General features: G+C 40.0%; 1 protein-coding gene across 1 annotated transcript in view; it reads left to right on the top strand.

Moving 5' to 3' along the window:
- Nucleotides 1-26,512, top strand: part of TBXAS1 (thromboxane A synthase 1) — a 265,207-nt gene that overhangs the window by 26,161 nt on the left and 212,534 nt on the right. The window contains exon 2 of the mRNA XM_070948077.1: nucleotides 20,170-20,263. Within this exon, the coding sequence (XP_070804178.1) occupies nucleotides 20,170-20,263 (94 nt within the window). The remainder of the gene's footprint in view (nucleotides 1-20,169; nucleotides 20,264-26,512) is intronic.

Genomic DNA, 26,512 nt, shown 5'->3' with positions numbered 1-26,512 from the left:
TGTGGTGGCGCAGTGGTTAGAATACAGTACTGCAGGCTACTTCTGCTGATTGCTGGCTGGCTGGCTGCAATTTGGCAGTTCGAATCTCACCAGGCGCCAGGTTGACTCAGCCTTCCATCTTTCTGACTGGGTAAAGTGAGGACCCAGATTGTTGCGTGGCAATAGTCTGTAAACTCTGTAAACCACTTAGAGAGGGCGGTAAAAACAATATGAAGCGGTATGTAAGTCTAAGTGCTGTTGCTATTTCAATATCTTTTCAGGCCATTTTCAAGGTTTGGATAATTTTTAAAAGCTAAATAGTGTGTGATTTATTTCTAGAGGTCTATCGTTCCAGGTATCATGGGAATATCATTCTCATATACTCAAAAAGAGCCGTAGAAGGGCCTTTGTTTGAGTCTGATAGGGAAGGATAGCATTTGGTCTCCTTGAGAAGACTTCCTTCTTTTCCCATAGGTAGATCTATCCAGGGATGGGTTCTAAATTTTTTTACTACTGGTTCTGTGGGCATGGCTTATTTTGTGGGCGTGGCTTGATGGTCATGTGACAATTATTTAAGGTTTAGCAGAGGTACTGGTCTACCAGGCTTTTAACTGCTTGCAGAGATGTACCAATCTACCCATTTATTTTTGCAGGCACTGACCTACCCATGCATTTTTGCAGGCACTGGTCTACTCATTTGTTTTCTTTTAACACTGATCAGCTGTAGAGCGGCCCTTTGAAGCCCCGCGGCAAGAGTTTAAACAGTTTTTTTTCCTCTAGCCATCAGCTGGGACTCAGGAGGCAACAATAAATTGTGGGTGGGGCCAAATAAAAGGTAAGAATAACGCGGGAGTGGGGGTGGGGTGCGGGGTGCACGGGGGTGCACGGGAGGGCGGGCCCCCCCAGAACTGGTTCGGTGACGTCATATCATCACCGCTACCGGCTCAGGAGAACCGGGCCGAATCGGGAGGAACCCACCACTGGATCTATCCTTTATATTCTGGACCTGATAAAAAATGCTATGCATCTTCCAGTGTCACAGCAACACCAGCCCCCATGTCAGTTATGCTGTACTTACTGTAAATGTGTTGGTGTTGCAAGGCTACATGTCTCTTGGTTATCTGTAACTACCCATGTGAGTCACCAAATATTGTGAAAACATATTAAACGTATTTTGCAAGGTCAATAATAGACTTCATGGATTCTAGCAGTTACTTGCTAGCCTGAATGTGTCGATCTAATGCAGCAGAATATTTTTGTTTCATTCCCCCCCCCCCCCCGTGTCTCTGTTGAATTTGGCTTGAAAATGTACGCTGGGTTGCAAAAGCATAACTTTCCACTTTCACCCTATTTTTCTCTGTCCCCACTTTGTTAGCTGCAGTCGGAATTATCTGTTTGTGCAACATTTTTCCTCTGCAGATTTCTTTCATGCTGCCAGTAAGCCAAACATCAAACTTGTGTGCTGAAAGCATCCAGAGATCTATTCTGAGATAACATAGCCCTGCTTACATCTGTGTTATCTGGGATATTTGCATTGTGTTCATTAATACAAGGAACAAAAAAGGTAATCCAGGTGCATAATTATTGGTTGTGTTCAACTTGAGCATGAGTTTAAAAATAAATTCTTAGGTGGTCACTTTGCAGGACAAAACAGATGTGCCAGGAGCCTGGATCTCTGCCATATTTATTACATACACCCTGTAATACACAGTAGCACCTGTGAATTAAATGAAAGACTTCATTCATATGGACGGCTCCTGTTTATGTTCCTTGTGAAGGCCAATAACATGTAAAGGAAGAGAATGTTGAACAAGAAGAGAGAGAGAGAGAGAGAGAGAGATTTCTTAGAACTAGAAAGTATTTTATTACCCAGGTGTAAAGAAAACTGAAAGAATCCATTTAATGAATTTCTGAATGAAAATTTGGCTATATCAGTTTTTCTTGTTTCTGACTAGAATGGAACAGCAGAGGTTAGCATGAAGTTGCTAACAGGCCAGAGGTTTCTAAAGTTTGCAAGAACATGTGCATCTCATATGAATTAGTTTGTGTAAATGCTGCACAAGATTCCAGTTTTGTAGAGTGAGATTTCACAAATTCTTTTCAAACACTGAAAATGTACAAGATCTCATCCAAATCCTGCAGCCTTTCTTCAGTACTTTTTCAGGCATCTTGAGAGCAAAATCTTGCTATCAAGTCAGCCTGTGAATCTATCTTGCCTTGCCAAGATTTCAAGTTGGGGCCATTGCCTCTTCTCCTACTTAATGATTGTTTATTTGGAAGCTGAATCTGGATCATATTGGAAATAATATTTAGTTTACTGCTAAGCTTGCCAGCACTCAAAAACATCTGGAGATGAGGTGTTTGCTCAAATTTAACTCTGGATTAAATCCAGGGTTAAATTTGGATTGGTCTTTAATTTCAAACCCCCAGCTTTATAGTCTGTAAATCTTTCCATTTTTTTTTACTTAATCACTTTATTTAAATTTGTTTAGCCCTTTGTCATGCACCTAGGGTCATCTTCCTGCTTTTTTTATTTTAGGAAATTATCCTTAAATTAGAATTAGATTAACATTTTGTCTTTTTTTCTGCCAAATCATAGAGCTTTTTATTGTGTTACATCTCCAGCCTACCTTTGTTATTTTTATAAATAACTCAAGATGGTGAATATAACTAATACTTCCTTCCTCCTCCTATTTTCCCCACAACAATAGCATTGTGAAGTGGGTTGGGCTGAGAGGGAATACCTGCCTCAAAATCACCCAGCTGGCTTTCATGCCTAAGGCAGGACTAGAACTCACAATTTCCTGGTTTCTAGCCTGGTGTCTTAACCACTAGGTCAAACTGACCCAGAGTTGCTCAGGAGCTGGAGAGACTCAAAAATCAAATCAATCAAAACAATAAAATGTCTCATATCCATCAAGTTTCTTTCAGGACTTCATCCAGGATTCAGTAAATGACACACATGGAAACACATCAAGCTTTTAGATAACCATGGTTTATTGACTATGCCTTAGTCACCTCACCAACAAAAAACTAAGCCTTAAAATAGACTTATAGATTACATATACAGTATTACGCTAATTATGAACAGGCTACATTTTGAGACACTGCTTGTACAGTAAGTATGTTTTGCTCCAGCAAACATAAAAAATATGCTGAATTCAGACCTTGCCTTGCAAAGGCAGTAGTCCAGTGGCCTTGGGGTTGTGGGAGGAGGAGATATGGGGCAGACATGGGGAGAGTACAGAAAGAGTTGGTTTCTGGCACACTATATAGCGTGGTAGAAACTGGCCCTTTTCTGTCTTCTCCCATCTTCCTTATCCTACTGCTGTCCAGGGTTCACTGGAACTGTCAAATTTTGCTGCAATGCTGCCACTTGTATGGCTGAGAATTATGCAGTACTTGTCTGCAATCGTAGCCTAGGGGGACCCAAGGAGTTGGGAGAAGGCTGGAAGGGCTTTTGTTTCTGGTACACAGTGTACGTATTTTGCCAAAATGAACAAACCTGTCTGTCGTCTCCTGACTTCCAGGTGCAAATAAGTTTGTTCGTATCAGCAAAAGTTTATAACTCGAATGTTTGTTGTAATATCTATAGTACCATGCCTAATGTCAACATCACACCAAACTAGAACAATTGTAGTTTTAATGTTTATAGTCAAGAAACTCCGGTATTCCAGTTCTTCTTTTAGACTGAGCTGTGAAAAAGACGTTGCTCTTACGACTGACTACAATCTTGGACATAATTAGTACAAAATAAATCAACAAATTTGAAATAAATGTGGATAGAATGAGGTGCTTTGAAAGCTTTCATTTAAGCAAACAATATATCAACAAAACATTAGGACTGAAAAATAGCATAATGAAAAAAATTACACAAGATTATTTTTTTAAAAAGCATAGTATAGAAGAGCCGAGGTGGCGCAGTGGTTAGAGTGCAATACTGCAGGCTACTTCAGCTGACTGCTAGCTGCAGTTCAGCAGTTCAAATCTCATTGGCTCAAGGTTGACTCAGCCTTCCATCCTTCCGAGGTGGGTAAAATGAGGACCCAGATTGTTGTGGACAATATGCTGACTCTGTAACCCACTTAGAGAGGGCTGTAAAAGCACTATGAAACGGTGTATAAGTCTAACTGCTATTGCTAAATGCTATAGAAGCATTACATCAATGTTCATTATATTTTCCTAAAATATAAAATATATTTATATAGGAATAAGTGTTAATGTAAATAATATGGTCTCCAATTAAAGGACTCTCAGAAATCTGTTGCTGTTAATTTATGAGATCTTTCCTATATTTTTAAATAACACTGTTCCAAAGAAATATACACTGTGCTTAATTTTCAATGCTTTATGCTCTGGCAGTTTACAATAGAAATAGAATGAGTTTCTTATGTCATATGATTTTATAAATCTTGCTGGAAACGGATAATGAAGCCATAACCAAAATAAAAAATAAATAAAAATAATAAAAAATAATGTAATAATATATATATAAATAATAACATATATAAATAATAAAAAATAATTTTCTAGTATCCTCAAAACGTTTATACTAAAACTAGTAACTAAATGGATATTGCCACCAGAAGTGGAATTATGAATCATTTGTTCTGTTTATTTATGAATGTATAAATTACCGGTTACATCAGTCAAAGTATGTAATTACAACTTTTCCAAAACACTGTGATTAATCTAATGTTATTTTATGGAGACTTATTCTGTTTAAACTTATTCTGTTTAAACTATTTTTATGTTGTTTTTGATGATTTACATACATGGGGGGGGGGAAATATCATACTGTATTATAAACCATTCAACTCATCAGAATCAAAACCAAAATGCTGAATTGTCTTTCCATACTTTTGAGAATCTGGCTAGGAAGGAAACAGTGTAATATTAAAGATTGTTATAACAAAATTTCTAGAGTTTCTGTGTATTGTTAAAAAATAATATTCTGGCTGCAATAAATGATAACACTAATTGAAGAAGATGCTGGACTAGAAAGTGAGGAGGCCCTGAGTTGTAATTCTCTGTTAGACACAGAAGCTACGATAGTTGGGTGATTTTTCGTCAGTCATGATCTTTCAGCCCAAACTATATCACAGGCTGTTTTTTGTGGGAAAAACAGGAGAGGGGAACATTATAAATGCCACCTGAAGTTATAGAGCCTTTATGAAGCTATACATTTATTATATAGGTTTAACTGTGGGATCCTGGGTGCTTTCTGAGTTTAAGTTGTTTTCTTGCGGATGTTTCCTTATCAAACTATGTAACATCATGTGGTGAATCATAATGAAACACATGCAAGAAAACAACCAAGCTCAAAGAGACCAAGGACCCTACAAATAAATAAATAAATATGGCATATATAATTCAGATAAATAAACTCTTAGCATTTTTCCTAACTTGCCAAGTTTGATAGTCTCGGATTCCCTTTCCATATCCTGGATGTAACTGCTAGCATACCTGGCAACTTATGATGGGAAGGTCTTCTGCAAAAGTTCCTTTCAATCAAGAATTGAATATTTAGGGCAGGGGTATCAAACTTGATTTCATTGAGCATCAGGGTTGTGTATGACCTCGGGGGCTGGGGTGGGTGTGGCCAGGGTGGGTGTGGCCAGCTTGACATCACTCATATCAGGGGCGCCTGTGGCTCAAGCACCCTGCCAGCGAAAACGGGCTCCTAAGCTCTGTTTTTGGCTGGGACGGCCTCCTGCAACTCTCTGCCAGTGAAAATGGAGTTCCATTTTTGCTGGCAGAGGCACTGTGGGCTGGTCCTTCATTGTTTCCAGGGCAGCCCTGTGAGCCAGTTCTAAGCACCCCGTGGGCCGGATGTGGCCCACATGCCTTGAGTTTGACACCCCTGATTTAGAGTTTAAGTCTGTCAAAAAAGTCATAAAAGATCTTCCTAGATATAACGTTAGATTCTTGACAGTACACAATTGACACATTATTTGCTCTTTTGCTATGCAGTTTATTAACTGATCTCTGTTATAGACTGACAAAATATTCTGAGCTCTGTGGAATTTAAAGGTTGTCTGGCACCTGGCACTGTAATAGGTCTACTCTCCAAAAAAGAGGTACTCAGTTAATTACCTAAGTATGACTCAAGCCCTCCTCTCATCTGCTCCTTAGAAGAACAAAGCCTCTGTTAATCTGATTTGAGATCACGGAGAAAATTCTGTTCCGTATTCAAGACTGCATGGATTAATATAAAAAGAAAATTATGCAAAGGGCATTAGGGCAACTTTGACGTCTTTCAAAAGTGTGTGGTATTTAAACTTGAAAAATGATGTAAAATTAGAGTGAGGGAGAAATGTATCACCGGATGCCTTGAGAGACAAGTTCTCCGGTTCACCTGTAAAGCTCTTCAAATGCCATTTTCGGCATTGTAGGAGAGGCTACATTTAATCCAAGCATGAAAGCTGCAAGTCAGCACAACATAACCAGACACTTCTTCATGTTATCCAGATCTGTATACTGGAAGGATTTCAGAGGTCATTGCTGTACCACCGACTTACTAGCCTGAAGGGGTTCATTCTTAAACCTGGATAAATATATATAGATTGTGCAAGTGTCCTCTGAAGATTAGCTCTAGGTCAGGTGGAACTTTTCTTCAACATTCTTATAGAATGTTGTAATGCATTATGTTATGTACTTTTGTAATGCATTATGTTATGTACATTGTGTACTGATATTCTTTGGCTTTAAGGAATAGAGCATTAGGTAGAAACTTTTACTCATGTACATACACCTGCTAATTATTCCATTAAAAGCAATATATTAAACCAAAAGTCTATGTTGCAGAGGGCACTGAAGGTACTTTTTAGACCCTACAGATCCTGTTGATTGGTAGGAAGGAAGATAGCACTGGTATGCTCCAATGGAGTGTGCTCCAATGCTGGAGGCTTTTAAGAAGAAACTGGACAGCCATTTGTCTAAAATTCTTGCTATTTAAATCATCCAAACCTTATCAATAGCACTTAGACTTATATACCACTTTACAGTGTTTTACTGCCCTCTCTAAGCAGTTTACAGAGTCAGCATATTGCCCCCAACAATTTGGCTCCTTATTTTATTGACCTTGAAAGCATGGGAGGCTAAGTCAACCTTCATTTGGTCAGAATTGAACTGCTGGCAGTAAGCAGAATTAGCCTGCAATACTGCATTCTAACCACTGCGCCACCAAGGCCTACATATAGATATTGTAGATATTAGATATTATGTAGATATTAGACCTACACATATACAGAAGGCATAATTTTCTTGTTGACCATAGAATTATTATAATTACTGAAAGCCATTAGGCTTCTCTCCCCCCCCCCCCAGTGATAATCATGGACTTGTCATAAGGAAGAAATATTTCTTGGGCCTTTCAATTTTCTGTGAAAATTAATGCTTTAAATTCGGCAGTGAATGACCCACGGACTTGGAAGATGATTGGAATTGAGTGCTGCCCTTTTCCCAGTACTTAGTTGATCCTGAAGAAAATGCTAAAAAGATAAGTAGATGGGCTTTGTAAACTTTTTCATCAACTTGTCTACAGGACACCAGATTGAGATAAGCTAATGTATGCAGAGAGTGACCTCAGTCTCAGAAATCATGTAATAAGATCAGTGATAAAATCCAATTTTTTTTTACTACCGGTTCTGTGGGCGTGGCTTGGTAGGCGTGGTATGGCTTGGTGGGCGTGGCTGGGGAAGGATACTGCAAAATCCCCATTCCCTCCCCACTCCTGGGGGAAGTATATTGCAAAATCTCCATTCCCACCCCACTTTGGGGCCAGCCAGAGGTGGTATTTGCCGGTTCTCTGAACTACTCAAAATTTCTGCTACCAGTTCTCCAAACAACTCAAAATATCCACTACCGATTCTCCAGAACCTGTCAGAATCTACTGGATTTCACCCCTGAATAAGATAGACATGACTTACTCAATGTTTTCAACTATCGCATTCCTCAGTCTTGAGAAATTAACCATCAGTACCTGGTGTGGTAGTCGAGCTGCCAGAAGATGTTTTGAAGACCAGTGTCTTGGAAATAGGCTTATATCCCATAATAGATTCCCCCCCCCCGCCCAAGTTGTGCATGCTCCATAATTAGAGTTTTTCAAAACTAGAACGGACAATTATTTTATTGGGATGATATAAGGTCTCCTGCCTTGACTAAAAGACCTGTGAGATCACTTCCAGTTCAATGATTCTATGTTCTAATGTATGGAACTGCAGTCAAACATGCCTCATATGCTTGGTGTTCAGTTAGGTTGCATATTCAGCAGAAGATGTATTGTGACATTTTAAAGTAATTGAATTGACTCCATTACAAACGCAGTAGGAGAGACCATTTTTGACTGCTCTCTACATAAATACATAAAAGAATCTATGTGTAATTCTCCTGACTTCTCCACCACAGCACTTCGGAAGAAAAAGATTGAGATCAATCCTGCCAGGCTGGTTCCTTATTGATATGCCAGCAAATCTTATGTAGGGGATTATTTAAAAGAAAGGAATAGTTTTGTCCCCTCTTCCGTCGTTTCACTGTAAGTGTAGACCACATCATGAGTTAGCTTCTTAAGGCTTCCATCTGAAGTAGGGAAATCCATTTATTTTGACCGTTGCATGATACGAGATACCTTTTCTTTAGGTATCTTACTTTAGGTATCTTACTTTATACTGTAAAGTATAAAGGTTGCCTCTGGAAAAACGTATGTGCAAAGTGGTGCTAGCAATGAAGCTCTGTGGCCCAGAGATTTTCCACCTCTGCAGCTTTTTATTGGCTCAATTAGAACGAGTGACTTAGAAAGCTGAAGTAAATGATCGATAGAAGCATGAGATGTGAATAGAATAAATAAAATGTTAGTCTTGCCTATCAATGGTTGGCATTTGCCAATTACTCTTCTTTAGCCAGATCAACAGTCTGTCAGGATAGATTTGATCTACTACCCTGGTAATCTAACTGAGCTGTAATCTTAGGGAGCTGAGGCCCCCCCATCACCCTTTTGTGCTGGTTTATCATCACCAGCTGCAGCTTGTTAACAAAACAATGGGCACAACAGCAGCGTCAGATGACGAATGTGTGTTTCATAAGCACCACTGACTCATCTCTCCTGTTTGTTGTTCTCTTCCATGAACCAGGTGTGCGTAAGTGCGAGATGGCTCAGCCTTGTACTTGCCAATATGCCAGCAGCCATAACTGAAAAAATCTCTTTTTATCTGCTGTCTTTGAGGAAAACATTTTGACTACCATGTTTCCGGTGACGTCTCCCTTGATGGCAATTCCTGGTTTTTTTTTTCATTATAACAAGAGATTTCGGGCTGTAGGAGAAAAACAAGACATTAAAAAGATTCAAGGAACCAGTCTTTACTGAAGAAAGGAAATTGTGATTGATTAGGAAACTAATTTTAGCAGTAACCTTTGTGAAAGATTGAGCAAAAAATTGAGGGGTGCCCCTGCAGAGCAAGAGAGAAAATTTTCATACTTCATCCTCCTCTCATAAACTTTGCAGAAGTTGTTTAAAAAAGCAAACCTTTATTCTGATTTTTATTTGGAGGATATTTTTGCGTCCTAAAATCTGCTGCTAATGTTAATGGTGTAAAGAAAATGCTAAATAATTTTATTTATTTATTTATTTATTTATTTATTTATTTATTTATTTATTTATTTATTTTTCAGATTTCTATACCGCCCTTCTCCTTTCGGACTCAGGGCGGTGAACAGCCAAAGTAAAACATTTGTACACAAAAGTTAAAATAGATTTAAAATAATTAAATAAAGTTTGGCCCATAATTTAAAACATTCCAATTAAAACCAATATCAAATTTTAAAAACCCACCATAAAATCAGGACAGCCCGGCTAACTGAAAAAAATAGGTTTTAAGGGCCCGACGAAAAGTCTGGAGGTCTGGGATCACTCATATCTCTGGGTGTAGATTGTTCCAGAGGGTAGGTGCCACCACAATGAAGGCTCTCCCCCTGGGGGTCGCCAGCCGACATTGTCTGGCCGACGGCACCCTGAGGAGGCCGTCTCTGTGGGAGCGAACTGGCCGGTGGGAGGCAATTGGTGGCAGAAGGCGGTCCCGTAAAATAATATAGGTAGTCCTCGCATAATGACCAGAATTGGGACCTGACCAATAATGACCATCTCTAAGCGTTGCAGTCATTGATGAAACATCATGCAACCATACCACTTAGTAGTTTTAGTAACGTCAGCTGTAAGTGTTAGGCTATCACACTTTTCCTGCTCTGCTGCTCTCATTTCTACTTCAACTCCCCCCAGCCGCCTGTCTTTCCCCATTTCTGCCCTTTTGGCTGTCCTGCTCTCCACAAGCCCTGGCCCTGCAATAGCCATAACTTTGAAGATGGGGTGTTTGCATCATTATTTCAGCATAGTCGTAACTTCAAGCAGTTGCTGAATGTTGTGGGTTTATGCATTAAGCCAGGGGTGTCAAACTCATGTCATCAGGGTGGTGTCACGTGACATATCGGGACTCTTTTCCCCTTCGCTAAACCAGGCATGGGCGTGGCCAGCTTGTAGTGCATCCGGCGCACGGGCCAGGAATTTGACAGCCCTGCATTAAGCTAAACCAAAATGCATGGGTATTGATATTGTGTGATCTCAGCCATAACCGCTGTTAGTAACACTTTGATCCAATTGGCAGATCCTATTGATTCTGCAAATACTTCGATCCTATTGGTTCAGGTTGCTTGAATCAGAGCAATAAAACTAAAGAGAAATTTTGGCTCTTCCTTAATTTAAACCTACCGCCATTTTGTGGGAAGCAGCCTACTAGCCCTTCAACAACGATCCTTAACACAATTGCTGGGAAGGGGAAGAACGCTCCGTGGTTTGAATTCCTGGTATCCTCCTCCAGGGTCCTATATTAGCCCCAATGTATTGGGGTACTGGCCAAATATTTGGTGGAGGGCTGCTTATTGATATTACCTGGAAAATTAAAGGAAGAGCAAATTTGAGCCTGCCCTGCTCCAGGTTGCTGTTCCTCTGGCGAGGCAATACCCAGTTCCCCACTGCAGTCTTACCTGCTGGGTGGCTACAAGTGTATGTCTCCACAGACTGTAGTGGAAATGGACAATGACCACAAATTGCCCCCAAGTGTTCCAGATGCTCATGCAGTATCAAGCAGGATAGTATTAAAGCACATTATTTGTTATGACCTGCAATTAACACAGTAAACTGATGGATTAGCCCAGGGGTGTGAAACTCAAGAGGTGGGGGCCAGATCCGGCCTGCGGGGTATTTAGATCTGGCCCGTGGGGCCGCCCTGGAAACAGCAAAGGAGTGTCTCTGCCAGTGAAAACGGAGCTCGGAAGGTCCACACGCAGCCCTCCTAAGGTCCATTTTTACTGACAGAAGGTTGCAGGAGGCCGTCACAGCCAAAAATGGAGCTTAGAGCCATTTTCTCTGGCAGAGCGCTCGAGCTACTACAGGCATCGAAACGAGTGATGTCAAGCTGGCCACCCCCACTCTGCCCCTCCCCAGGTCAAACACAACCCTGATGCGGCCCTCAGTGAAATGAAGTTTGACACCCCTAATAAAACAGTCACAAAATATAGGAAGGTATCTGAAATAGGTAAGCATGTGCAGGGGTCAAACTGGGTGGCCTTTGGCATTCTTCCTAGAAAACATCCATATCTTTTCCAAAGAAACATGAAACAGATTCATGGTAAGCTTCATAGAGACTTAAGCTTATGTCATTTTTTTTTTTGAGAAATGCCAGAATAGCTTTTTTTCCCCATTGTCAGATTGATGTAAAGCTGAGCTGTGTTTAAATATGACCCAAAATGAGGAAGCAATAGCAATAGATTCTGGCATTCTCAATCAAGTTTTAGATAAGCAGTTTACATGTCATGTTCTGTCAGTTGTTTAGTGTGAGAGAGAACAGGGCTGGTGTAAATCTGGAGCAGCCAAGTTAGAGAAGGCTCTTACTATACAGATAACATAAATGGTGTTGTTGGAGAAGATGCAGAATTATGTCTTCAGAGTGAAAAACAGTGGCTGACTTCCAGAAATCACTATTCTCCAATAAGCTGCATATTTGAAAATCAAATTGATGTTACAAGAGAAAAACAGCTGGAAGTTAGCTTGAAGTTGCTCTTTTTGTGAAATTCCTAATTTGAAATATGTTCGCAAAATCCTTTTCTTTTGAATGGATTGTAGTCATTCTGCTTCCTGCATTAGCTGATATCTGCTAAATATATATCTAAGTAACAAGTTCCTGAAGAAAGACTGCTTTATTATGAATCACTGACTTCAGTGGACCTCTTGAAACTCTCATACCAAAAGTTAACAATATGGTCTCACAATAAATAAACAAATAAATAAATACATTCTCACAAGATACGGGGATCTTGCCCAAAGTCTTATGTGAGTTTGTGTGAGTTATATGAGTCCTCTTCAATATCTTCATAAATGACTTAGATGAGGGAATGGAAGGGGAATTCATCAAATTTGCAGATGACACTAAACTGGCAGGAATAGCCAACACCCTAGAAGACAAGCTCAGGATCCGAAAAGATCATGGCAGATTTGAACAACGAGCCCTATCCAACAATATGAAATTTAATGTGGAGAAAAGCAAGGTTTTACACCTAGACAGGAAAAACCAAAAATACAAGTACAAGTTAGAGTACAGGCCTGGAGACTAAAACATATGAGGAACGGTTTCAGGAATTAAGCATGGCCAGTCTAGAGAAAAGAAGGACTAGGGGTGACATGGTAGCAGTATTCCAGTATTTGAAGGGCTGCCACAAAGAAGAGAGGGGTCAATTTATTTTCCAAAGCACCAGAAGGCAAGCCAAGAAACAATGGATGGAAACTAATCAAGGAGAGAAGCAACCTGGAATTAAGGAAAAACGTAACAGTGAGGACAATTAACCAGTGGAACAACTTGCCTTTAGAAGTTGTAAGTGCTTCATCACTGGAGGTTTTTAAGAAAAGACTGGATAGCAGGGGTGGGATTCAGCCGGTTCTGACAGGTTTGGGCGTACCGGTAGCATCAACGATCAGCTGAGAGTGAACTGGTTCGCTCCGACGATCAGAAGGGCCTGCCCGCCCGCCCCTGCGCTATAACCTACCTATATTTCTTTTGTTTTAAGCCCAGGTGATAAGCACAGCAGAGCGGATTGACGCGCCTCAGCTGTTTTACTAACTCTGGATTCAGTAGAAGGTAACTTTCGATTGTAATGTGCATGCGTGGAAGCGCAAGTTTGGCACGCATGCGAGTGAAGTGAGAATCCAACTGCTTTTCAAGGGTGCTGGATTCACTTGTTGGTGGCTCAAGGCCTGGCCTAACATATCAGTTTCTACCTTTTTTGTTCCTAAAAAAATCCAGTTTACTTATAATATTACGTGAATTATTGTTACTGCTCTCCTGGAAATAGCTGGATGAGAACCTGCATTCACAAGTTATATAACCCAGTTAAAAATTCTTTTATTTAAAGAGACTGAAGCTAGTGATTTGCATATTTTGGGTGATAAATGCTAGCAGCCCTTGGAACAGGACACAATTTTGTGCAGATCTGAACATCCATATTTCAGTCAGTCACCAGAATTTGTTTCTAGTAAATGTTTATATGCCACATAATATTATCTTGATCTGGAATCATAGAAACCTGGTCAAAAGTGGAAATCCCACATTAATAGTCTTCGGCTATGCTCCCCGTCTGCTTATGGTGTTATAGTCAGGGATTTCAACATAAGATTAAACCTGAATGATATTCCAAATTCTGCCATCTTAGAGATTGATCCCCTTTGCTAGTCAGAGAATCTAAGAATAGTGTTGAAGATGCCTGTATATAATACAAATCTTTTCAGAATTAGATCTACAGATCTGGAATTAGAATTAGATCTACAGATCTTACATGCCCAATGAGTATCTGACAGAAATTTCACACTGGGCAAGCATAGAGCCATCCTTTATCAATTACAGGTAGTCCTTGACTTACAACAGTTCATTTAGTGACCGTTACAACAACTCTGAAAAAAGTCACTGTTGTGACTGTTTTTCAAACTCTTGCAGCATCCCATCCCCATGGTAACGTGATCAAAATTTAGATGCTTGGGAACTGACTCACCTTTATGACCATTGTAGTGTCCTGGGGTCATGCGCAGAAGCATTTTGATGATGTCGGGGTTGGTGGGTGGAGCCTCCTGCTGGTTTTACTACCGGTTCTATAGAACCGTTGCAAACCGGGGGCAACCCATCACTGGTGATCACTCTTTGTGACCTTCTGACAAGCAAAGTCAGTGGGAAAACCAGATTCACTTCGCAACCATGTTACTAATTTTAACAACTGCAAGATTCCCTTAACAACTTTGGCAAGAAAGGTCGTAAAATGGGCAAAATTCACTTAACAGATGTCTCACTTAGCAACAGAAATTTTGGGCTCAATTGTGGTCATAAGTCAAGGACTACCCCATACATTGCAATTTCTAGAAGTCTTTATTTCTCTTTGTTTAGATTTTATCAGTCTGAGCCATTCTCTTCTTGCACGCTGCATGTTATTATTCACTATTATAACTTGTATCATCTTTTTTTGCCCGGTATATAAAACAGACTGGTGTATACTGACTTGTCAACTGTGAAATGGTGAGCATATGGAGTACCAAAGGGCTGGATGCTTGAGTGTGTGACAGACAACATACGAGCACAATTCTCTTATGAATCTTTGAGAAGTTGGATAGTTTTATTGAGACTGTAACCATATCTCAAATGATTAACAAGGGATACCTCTGTGCTGTTTCTAAAAGGTGGAAGAGTTAGTGGCTCATCTTACTCATTTTAATGCAAATAATATTAATGGTACAATAGGGTAGTTGCTTCCATCTGCTTCTCATGTGTCTCAGTGTATTCAGATCAAAATTCATTCATCCTATTGACATCTCAAAATGGCTGAAGTTATATCTAGAAGCACTTGTTTTACATTTGCAAAGGGGATCGCAATGCTAGCATATGATCTTGCATAATAATTAAGATGTCTAATTAAGCTGAAACATCATGTCCTTTTAATTATGCAATTAAGACATCAAATTATATAATTAAGACATGTAATTATATGATGAAAAAGTGTTATGAAATTTTCTGCTGCTTAGTTGAAATTGCATTGAAACGTTTTTAGAAATATCACATTTCAAAGGCAGAATGAATTTCCTGTGCTTCTGCCTGAGTTAAGAGCGTACAAAGCAAGAGAAAGTACATATCCAGAACTCATCAAGGAAAAATTGTATGTTATGTTCCTTCTGTACATGTGATTAGGAGATTTCGTTTGGGGAATTGGGCTGTGATATCTGGACTCAGAGATATCAAATCAATTTAAAGTTGGTCTATTTCAGAATTGCAACTTCCACCATATTGTTACTTTTTGTAAAATTTCTATTTTTTAAAAAACAGAATGAATGTAATATCTTTTAAGACAGACTATTAGAAAAGCCCTCCTTTTATATACAACTTACATGTTTTTTTTGTTTCAATTTGCCCAAATATTATCTTTTCAAAATATTAATCTGCCCATTTTTTGTCAACAAAATAAAATAAAATAGTAGTAGACTTTTCCTTCTTGTATTATATAATATCATCCATTTTGCCAAATAAGGCCACTTAGTCGCACTAAGCCATAATATGGTATGTTTGGCTATAGTTTTGCATGTTATATGAACCACTGTTTATAAACGATGATTTATAGAACCATGGTTCATGGTATAATTGTTTATTCACATCATTGCAACATGTGAATTAGCACTTGACTTATTTACAACAGTTCATTTAATTACAATTGCACTGAAAAAAGGATCTTATGACTATTTTTCACACTTACGACTGTTGCAGCATCCCCATAGTCATGTGATCAAAATTCAGATGCTTGGCAACTGATTCATACTTATGACCGTTGCAGTGTCCCAGGGTCATGTGATCACCTTTGGCAACCTTTCGACAAGCAAAATCAAAGGGGAAGCCAGATTTATTTAACAACCCTGTTACTAACTTATCAATTGCAGTGATTCTATTAACCACTGCGGCAAGAAAGGTCATAAAATGGGGTAAAACTCACTTAACAAATGAGTAAATGTCTCACTTAACAACATACATTTTGGGCTCAATTGTGGTCGTAAGTCGAGGACTACCTGTATATTCAGTGTTAGTCATTAATGGATTAATCCCTAAGAAGGGAAGATCACCCTGTAATTCTGCTACCATGTGACAATCACTGTTAAGTTCAGACTATGGTTGACAGTGGGTTCAGCAATTTCACATATCTTTAATATTCAAGAATGAGATTGATATCTGCCAAAATATATAGACTTTTCAAAAGATAATACTAAACATGCTTTAGTATCAGTAAGGTATAGCTAGATATTGTTAGTGGAGAAATTCCTTGGAGCGTGTTATAATCGTGGCTAGCTCATGATGGTTTCCTCAATACTAATTCTTATTACTATGGTAATGGTTATGGGTGCAACTCGTTGTGCCCACGTGACACCCCTCCTGCGCGAGCTGCACTGGCTCCCAGTGGTCTTCCGGGTGCGATTCAAGGTGTTGGTTACCACCTTTAAAGCGCTCCATGGCATTGGACCTGGGTACCTTCGAGACCGTCTTCTGCCACTAGTAGTCTCCCACCGGCCAGTCCGCTCCCACAGAGAGGGTCTCCTCAGGGTGCCATCGGCCAAATTATGTCGGCTGGCGACACCCAGGGGGAGGGCCTTCTCTGTGGGAGCCCTTGCCCTTTGGAATGAACTGCTCCCAGAAATGCGTAAGATCTCTGATCTCCGTGTATTTCGCTGTGCCCTCAAAACCTTGTTGTTCCGCCAGGCCGGGCTATCAATGTAAAGATTTTAATTGGTTTTAAATGTGGGATTTTAAATTTGGGGGTTTTATAATTGAGCCAATTATTTAATAATTTTAATTATTTTTAAGTTTTGTCTGTCTTAGTGCTTTTAATCAGGCTGTACACCGCCCTGAGTCCTTTGGGAGAAGGGCGTTATAGAAATAAAATTATTATTATTATTATTATTGGTTAATCTTTAGTGAGATTCACAGCCTTTGAGGCTGGTTAATAGCTCAGCAGCTCGAGTCCTAACCAAGGACCTAGGAACTGTTAAGGTATCATTGGAGGATATAAGCTGTTCCGAGTAAGGTGTTTTTTTGTAGAGTCAAAATGTTCAAGTCCGGCAAATTTAGAATTTCTAAATAGCGGGGTAGCCCTTTGGGTATTGCTCCAAGGGCTCTAATTACAATCGGGACAACACACGATTTCTTTTTCCACAGTCGCTCAACTTCAATTTGCAAATCCTGGTACTTTGTGATTTTTTCTTGCTGCTTATCTTCAATCCGTGCATCACCAGGTATTGCAATGTCAATGAACCATACTTTTTTCTTTTCAACTATTGTTATTTCAGGTGTGTTGTGGACCAAGTGCCTGTCAGTCTGAATCCTAAAGTATCTTGAGTTTCTCATTCTCTAAAACTTTCTCAACCTGATGTTCCCAGTGGTTTTTGCTGTACTCAAATCCAAACTTCTGGCACAATTTCCAGTGAATTATTATTATTATTATTATTATTATTATTATTATTATTATTATTATTTTTTACTAATTCATTACTAATTACAAATTCCTTGTGTATCCAATCACACCTGGCCAATAAAAATTCTATTCTATTCTATTCTATTCTATTCTATTCTATTCTATTCTATTCTATTCTATGCCCCGCCCCGCCCGCCCCGCCCCGCCCCGCCACTCCACTCCACTCCACTCTACTCCACTCCACTCCATTTCTTCCATTCCATTCCATTCCATTCCATTCCATTCCATTCCATTCCATTCCGTTCCATTCCTTGTTTCACATCAAGCAAGTGTATCTGTTTCCCTCTGTCAGAGATTGAAGAAAGTGTAAAAATATATTTGTGATGTTATTTTGATGTTATTTAGTACCTGGTAAATTTTCTGCATGTTATAAATAAATAAATAATTATCATTTTTTTAGTCACAGGACTTCTTATGGCTGACAGTGAATTAATTAGGACACACTGGATAGAATAAGGGGGGGGGGGCACCTTAATATATATCATCCACTGGCTGGTGTGTAGCAAATATCTTTGTAGCTTTGGTGAAACATTTGTCCCAGATTTTGCCGCATATTACTGTTGACTGGTAAATTTGAACAAAAATAGAGTGATTCATAACCCATTGCTTCATGATTTATGGAAAAGTGACATTTCTGTCATTGTCAACCAGAAGACCAAAAGAAAGAAGGGTCGTAAACAGAGACTAATCTCACATTCTATGCTATGTCATAATATGATTTATAAACCATGGTTTATATCTAATATTATGGATGAATTGATCTCTACAACATGTTTAAGACAAGTAATGTGTAAAATCATATGTGTCCCTAGCTTCAGTAAAATAAGAAAATTATGCCTATTGAATTTGCTTTTTAGGGTACTAACATTGACTAATATTTGCTGTCATCAGGATACATATTTAGCTAGGATCTACTCAATCATTTCTTAAACTTCAAAATTACTACTGCGTACACATGTTCTGTAATATGAAAACTTCTTGAAATCCAGTTGATGGGGATTTGCAAGCACTACAACCTGCCTTATTCAACACTTATTCATCTGCTAATGCAAAATCCCATATTTCATCTTCCAACTATGTTTTAACTTGGATTAATATCTGAGCAGTAGCAGTAGTCAAAGCACATCTGGTGCAGCTGTACAATGTTGAAGGTTGCATGTAGATGATCCAGCTTTGCAGAGCTTGGGGGATATGAAGAGGAGGAGAAGGAGGGGAAAGAGGAGGAGTGGGATGCAAAGGAAGAGAAAGAGAAGTTGGAGTTCACTGCTGGATTGATTATTGATTAAATAATTGATTGATGATTGATTAACCCCTCAAATTTGCATCTATTGTATTTAATAACAATTTAATTTCTATATTTAATTTCTGTCATATTAAAAATGACAATTTCTTGGTGACCTTTGGATGGTATCTATAGTACCCTACTCAAAGCTTGTAGGGCTACGAGCAGCTTTGAAGCCTTTGTCTGGCCTGTCCTTTCTTACACCCGTTGAATAGTTTTCTGATAACGTGAGCTAACAGAAAGAGTTGTAGAGCAATAACTCTCTTCTATGAGAAAACTACTAGAAGAATCTGAAAGTTAGCAATGATGGGAAAACCATCCTCATCTGCTTGGAGTACCAGCCAGCACTTGTTTCTGCTTCCTCACAAAATGAAGAAAAATAATCTTATGAAAGTATTTATACGAAATCCCATTTTCACTGTAAATCACCTCCTTGCTCACTGTGGTTTTTTGTTATTGTGTCCTGTCACAGAATAGCTCATGTTCTCCCACCAGATTGCCTGTCTCTGCTTTAATGGTACCAGGAAAAATGTTAAGTTATATAAAGCAGAATTTCCTATTATACCATGAAGGAAAAAGAGTAGTTAATTTTTCCCATTACTGTCTCCTGAGGTGTCTTTGCCAGCACTAGATAGAAATGTTGGAAAGCAAGCAAGCAATTCCATAAATAAACATCAGATCTTGTTGAGTTGTACTGAAGGCATCTAAAATGACTTTCTCTGTGTAGCATTCTCCAGCTGTGTTAGATGATAATTTCCATAAATCTACAGCTTGCATGGCCCACTAAGGCCATAATCAGAATTATTCAGCAGACACCAGAAGGCTGATCCAGTAAGATCAATAGGGTTGGATTTCACAATGTTGTATGATAGAAAGTATCCACCAATTATTGTATTGGGGCGATCTAAGACTACTGAAGACTGAGAATCTGATTTTATTTCATATATCTAGAGCAGGGCTGTCAAACTCCCGGCCCACGGGCCGGATGCATCACACGCTGGCCACACCCACACCTGATTTAGCAAAAGGGAAAAAGTTCCGATACGTCACGTGACACCGTCGTGACGATATGAGTTTGACACCCCTGATCTAGAGCTTGACTCAACAGCCTTTCTGAAGTAAAGCAATCACAAATTTGAGAATAAAAATGGAATGAAAGGTTCCAATCCCATCTTGCACTGCAAGTGGCTGTGGGAGTTTCTTATGATTGCTGCGCCATTTGGGCTTCACAGCTATCCTCTCACCTGAATTCTGAGCCTTATTCTCCAACTCTGAAAAGCCTGTGAAAACCTTTTCACTTTTTTTTTAAAATCCAGGCATACAACCTCTTCGTTCTCCAGGCTTGATAAAGTGGGAGTTCGTCATCCTCCACCTTTGCCTTTCATTGGAAATCTGCTATATTTTCATGAGGTAAGAAATCTTTTGATTTGCATTTGGTCAGGCAGGAAAGATATTTTGCAGACCCTGTGAGTTAAAGAATTCCAACTGGTAGGATCTAGGAAAAGATCCTTCTCTACCTTCACCTCCACCCTAGGGAATATTCTTCCCTTGGAGGTGAGACAGGCCCTCACTTTTTTGGACTTCTGAAATGGAGTTAAGACATGGCTCTTTGGCCTCATGTGAGGAGCCCAAGGGAGCATGAAGCCCTGGGGCTGGTTAGTCCCCTGAAATCCTTCCCTTTGCCTTTTAAGTAATTTTAATTTCTTGTCTCCTCTTACATTTTTAAAAACATTTCACATCCCCCTCCCCCCCAGGAGATAGTACAGAAATGTAATAATAAATAAAAATGATTGATTGACTGATTGAATGAATGATTGAATTTAGACATTATTAAAGAAACCCTATAGGGATGCGGTGGCTCAGTGGCTAAGATGCTGAGCTTGTCGATCGAAAAGTCGGCAGTTCAGTCGTTCGAATCCCTAGTGCCACATAACGGGGTGAGCTCCCGTTACTTGTCCCACCTTCTGCCAACCTTGCAGTTCGAAAGCACGTAAAAAATGCAAGTAGAAAAATAGGGACCACCTTTGGTGGGAAGGTAACAGTGTTCCATGCACGTTTGGCATTTAGTCATGCCGGCCACATGACCACAGAGACATCTTCGGAAAGTGCTGGCTCTTCGGCTTTGAAACGGAGATGAGCACCGCCCCCTAGAGTCGGGAATGACTACCTTATATTTTTTTGAACCCTGAAGTAAGCACTTAGCCTTATTGCCATGCGCTCAAAAACCCTATTGGGCTTATTATCAGGGGATGTCTTATTTTGGGGGAAACAGGGTAGCACATATGTGCGAGGGGAACCTTTAACTTTAAGGAAACCCTATTTATCCTGCTTTTTGACCACCTTATAGTTTACATTGCTTACTTACAAGTATCGCAAAAATCCAGACTGAAAAATCAGCTGGAACGTCAGAATTTCAATGAGGTTATTCTAATTTCTGAATTGTAGAGGTGTGTATCTATATTCTGTTGTTCCAATGGCTTTCACAGGAAGAGATAATTCAACAAGATATCTACTTCCCTGTCTTCCTTTTTATTTCTCTTAGCATCAGTGCTCTTGTGCTTATTTGGCGATGGTGCTTTATATCCATTCTTATTCATGCTTCATTAATTCACACTAAGACACTAATTCTGTGTCTCAAACATACAGCTAAAATAAATGGATCCTGTTCTGGCTAATGTATTACACTTGTTGAAGTTGTGCAAAACGGCTCAACCCATGTAAAGATATATGTACATAGGTTCTATTTAAACTTTAAAGTGAATACAGGTAGAGATAAGGAACAGGAATATGTACAGCCTCTCTCCTCAGCCTTGCAACCTGCATTAACTTCTAAGTAGTATTGCTTAAAGCTTCCTCAGCAGTTAATTTTACACAAGTGCTAATCAAAAGTGAGCAAAACAGATGAAGTGGTTTGTTTACATTTAGAATGTCAGCATTTGGGGAAGAAGCTTGCAAATCAGGTAAGCAATGCCCTTCTATGTCAGTAGGATGGCTCCTCAGCTTTGCAATTCAGATGGGCCCCAAATTCAACACCACCCCTTAAATCAGAGATGTTGTCGTCTCCTACTCCTAGTTATTTATTTAAATAATCTCAACAAACATTGGATAATCTGGATAGCTCTGCAGACAAGGCACTGTAATTTAACACCAGCTGTCTGCAATTAAAGTAAGTTCAAATCTTGCCAGGCTCAAGGTTGACTCAGCCTTCCATCCTTTCTAAGGTAGGTAAATTGAGGACCCAGTTTGTGGGGGCAATAAGCTGACTTTGTATAAAATATACAAAAGTATGAAGGCTTTTGTACAGTGCTTAACCACTGTAAGCCGCCCTGAGTCTCCGGAGAAGGGCGGCATATAAATCAAATTAAAGAAAAGAAATCTCATACAGCCTCAGAAACCATAGCTAAACCACTGAGCCCCAGAAATGATCTTGGGAATGCTACCAAGTGGATGTACTTACAAAGTGAATGGGACTTGGGGTCCCTTAATGGTGGTGATGGGGGCATGTGGTTTGAATTTGTGCTCTGCTTCGTTGCAATGGATGACTGAAATTATAATATTGTAAAAATACTGGCTGCAATAATTTTGGTTTTATCAACATATCTTCATAAGCTTTTATTTCTTCCTCTATAAGCCTTCCCTCCCCCCCCCCGCCCCAACTTTCATTTTATTAGCCAAGCTGTTGACAGGGTGCGTGCAGCTTCCCTGCCTTGAATTTTAATGGAGACATCACTTTCTTGAGCTTTTCTCAGAGTGGACAGGATATTCTTTGTTTGCTCTGTTTATTCCTGTCTGGCCTATTTGTAACTCCTGGACTGCTCTGCCTGAGTGGCCCATTTTGGTTGAATGGAAGATGGGAGTTGGTGGGGGCAGGGATGTGGGAGCTTTGTTGAGCTTTTGGTTCTGGCTGGGCTGAGCTATTTTATAGCTGCTGGGAGGATGAGGGGGCAGGGAAAAGAGAAAGAAGACATTACCCATTCTCTATCTCACATTAAGCTCCCTTTGATAAGCAGGACAAACAAACACAGAGTAGGACCGAGTTGTGGAAATAAAATGCTGGCCTACTTTAAAAACTATATTACCAGTGCTTATATCTTGGAGAGGAGAAGCTTGTACAAATAGCATTGGACAGTGAAGAAGTAAATAGAATGGAACTGGAGCATTTTCTAGCCATTTGCCTGATATTTACATTGAAGAAAAAACAAAAACTAATGTTTTCTTTTCTTCCCCTCCCAAATTTCGATACGGACGGGTAAGCTGTAAAGTAGGTTTCTCTGCTGTGACATCTAAATAGATTCCAGAGCAGAGAATTGTAGTAGCTGCAGTCACAACATGCCCTCTTGGACATTGCTCGATTAAAGGTTTATTTTGCAAATCTGTTTTACTAGGCAGTGCATTCATTTCTGATTGCCACATTTTGTTTGTACTGTATTCAAATAATACACACACACACACACACACACACACACACACACACACACACACACCTTCTCAGTCAGGTTAGTTTGAAGATGAATGCTAGTCTACCATTAGTAATGTAAAATAAATCTTAATTCTTCAGGATTTCTATATCTTTTAGTGAGTGCCTGCCAACCAGGACTCATCACACTTGGCCAATAAAGAATTCTATTCTATTCTATTCTATTCTATTCTATTCTATTCTATTCTATTCTATTCTATTCTATTCTATTCTTAAGGCAAGTTCAACTGGTAGTCTGCCAGTTTTAATTTTAATTAGCTAAAAATAATATTCTGTGAAGTTAAAAATTCCTGGGTGAAAGATAATTTTCAAGTTAAGGAGAAATCAGGTAATCCTAAAAGTTGAACTCTGAACATTTTCTCTAAATCATTTATTTCCCATGAGGTAAAATGCATTTAATTGCTCAGTTGTTTTGGTTTATTGTAAGTCTGATTCTGCCAAACATTCCACCAGATTTCTTTTGCTTCTGGTCACATGGATTTTACAAGCTGTTGATCACCGTTCTGCACCCTCATCCAGAGATTCTGAAAGAGTATCATGTGTTCTCTTTGCCTCCTACAGTATTAGAGGCCTCTCGCTGCCAGTACTGTCAGATTTAATTGAAAAACAATTCAACTTCCCCTCTGATTTTTGTCATGGTCAAACTTCACAGAGCCCTGTTACCCATCAGGAAGTTAATGAAGTATGTAACAGAAATATCCTTCCAAGGAAGCACCATGTTGCTCTTTGGAAATGGGAAGCAGGGTGACAACTCTATGCTAATACCTCCCAGTGTTGTAATAGTAATGGTTTAATTTAGTCACCATTAGGAGGACAATTTACTCTTGCAAAATGGTTTATTAGAACCTTTTGGGCAACAGGAACGATTCTGTGGAGAGAGGTTTTTCTGTGGACTAGAGGAAGCGTGGTTTTGCATGCTGCCTGCATCCTACGGATGGGCTTCGCTTGTTTGCACAGCTTGGCCTCTGTTCACAGACTGGGGGTGGGCGACCCCTGTATTAGAAAATTTACCACATTGTCTCCTATCCATTCTGTAGACAGAATATTCCTGAGATGAGCTTTCTGAGCTTTGAAAGCAGATTCTAACCAGGGGTGGGCTGCTGGGGGTTCGCAGGGGTTCGGGAGAACCTCTAGCTAAGATTCTGTGCAGTTCGGAGAACCCCCAAATCCCACTCCTGGCTGGCCCTGCCCACCTGCCCCTGCCCCTCCCAGGAGTCCCCACGCAGCCTGTTTTGGATGCAGGTAGAGTGCAGGGTATGTGCGAAGGCTCGGGGAGGGCAAAAAATGGGCCTACCAGAAGTTTGGGAAGGCCCTCGGAGCCTGGGGAAGTCGTTTTCGCCTTCCCGGAGGCTTGAGGAAAGCCTCTGGAGCCCGGGGAGGGCAAAAACGCCCCCTCCCATGGTGCAGAAGGGTGACTAGGCCACGCCCACATGGCCACGCTCATCCAGCAACGGGGCAGAGAACCCCTTGCTAAAATTTTTGAAGCCCACGCCTGATTCTAACCCTCATCTGGACTTTTCTCTCTTGTATCTTTAAATATCTAATGACACCTATAATTAACAAATGCATTCATGTTAGAAATCATTCTCCCCCCCCCCCAAATTGAGCTGCAGATTTCATTGGTGTAATATTTGGCCCGACATTTGGACTTCAATTTTTCCATCTTCTGTTTTTTGACATCTACCTTGATTACTAGATAAGTCTGAATACCTGTATAGTCTTTGGTATTATTTTCATTAATCGTAATTTAACTATGTAACTAACCAAGGGTGCACTTTTCCCCATAGATGGAACAAAATTGTAAAATCTTACTTGGCTCATAATAGTGTAAGGAAGATACGGCCTGTGGTAATTGGAATCAGAGCTATCCCTAGGTTTTGGTGATTCCCTGAGTAATATTGACTTAATGATCCAATTTCCTATTTGCCTCGAGTTGCCAGTAAATCCATTTGTTTGATCCTCGCCTTTAGGTCCAATTTGCACATTCTCTAAGGAAGGTAAGCAGAGATTACTGTTCATCTTTGGTCTTATTGATGCCAATTCCCATGACCTAACAGGTAGCAAAGAGGTGCACAAGTTGTCATTGTTTTTTTTTTCTTTGGTTTATGCTGCATCGCTGACTGTCTTATTGTTGACCTCACTTAACAATAGGGTAGACAGGGTGTCCTCCATGTGTATGTGTTTTTGTTACAGTTAGCAATAGCAATAGCACTTAGATTTATATACCGCTTCACAGTGCTTTATAGCCCTCTCTAAGCGGTTTACAGAGTCAGCATACTGCCTCCAACAATTTGGGTCCTCATTTTACCCACCTTGGAAGGATGGAAGGCTGAGTCGACCTTGAGCCTTGTGGGATTTGAACTGCCAAATTGCAGTCAGCCCAGGGGTGAAATCTAAAATTTGTTACTACCGGTTCTGTGTGCGTGGCTTGGTGGGGGGGTAATGTGACTGGGTAGGCGTGGCCAATTTTTTTTTAACTTTTAAACCATTTTTTTCTACAACTTCTTCAGCGAAGAGGTTGTAAAAAAATGCTTTCAAAAGGCTCTGATGATCCCAGCTGAGTTGCCTAATCGGCAGAGACTTTTTTTCTTTTAAATGCCTCCGACGATCAGGCAACTCAGCTTGGATTGTCAGAGGCATTTAAAGAAAAAAAGGGTTTTTTTTCTTTTAAAAGCCTTTGATGATCCCAGCTGAGTCGCGCGATCATCAGATACTTTTACTTTACTTTTAAAAGCATTTTTTCAGCTGAAGAGGTTGTAGAAAAAATGCTTTTAAAAGTAAAAAAAAAGCCTCTGATGATTGTGCGTCTCAGCTGGGCAGTGGGGGGATAGGGATTTTTGCTACCGGTTCTCCGAACCACCTGCCTCCATCGCTACCGGATCGCGTGATCCGGTCCGAACCGGGAGCATTTCACCCCTGAGTCAGCCGGCAGTCAGCAGAAGTAGTCTGCAGTATTGCACTCTAACCACTGCGCCACCACGGCTCACAGTTCCTCTAATCCTTAGGTGTTCTCAAAATCAGCCAAAGTTAGCTGGCTATTGCCACCTGTTGTGACTATCAGCCTGATCTCTTGCTAAGGTATAAAAATACCTTACTGTTGATGTCACCTAGCTTGTGAATTTACCAGTGATGACTTTCTATAGCAGCATGATGGGGAATGTATATGTGATCTGATCAATCTG

This window comes from Pituophis catenifer, unplaced genomic scaffold (assembly GCF_029215685.1).
Source record: "Pituophis catenifer annectens isolate HBS135680 unplaced genomic scaffold, rPitCat1.0.hap2 SCAF_7, whole genome shotgun sequence".
Classification (NCBI taxonomy): domain Eukaryota; kingdom Metazoa; phylum Chordata; class Lepidosauria; order Squamata; family Colubridae; genus Pituophis; species Pituophis catenifer.
This window is presented reverse-complemented; position numbering and strand designations above follow the sequence as displayed.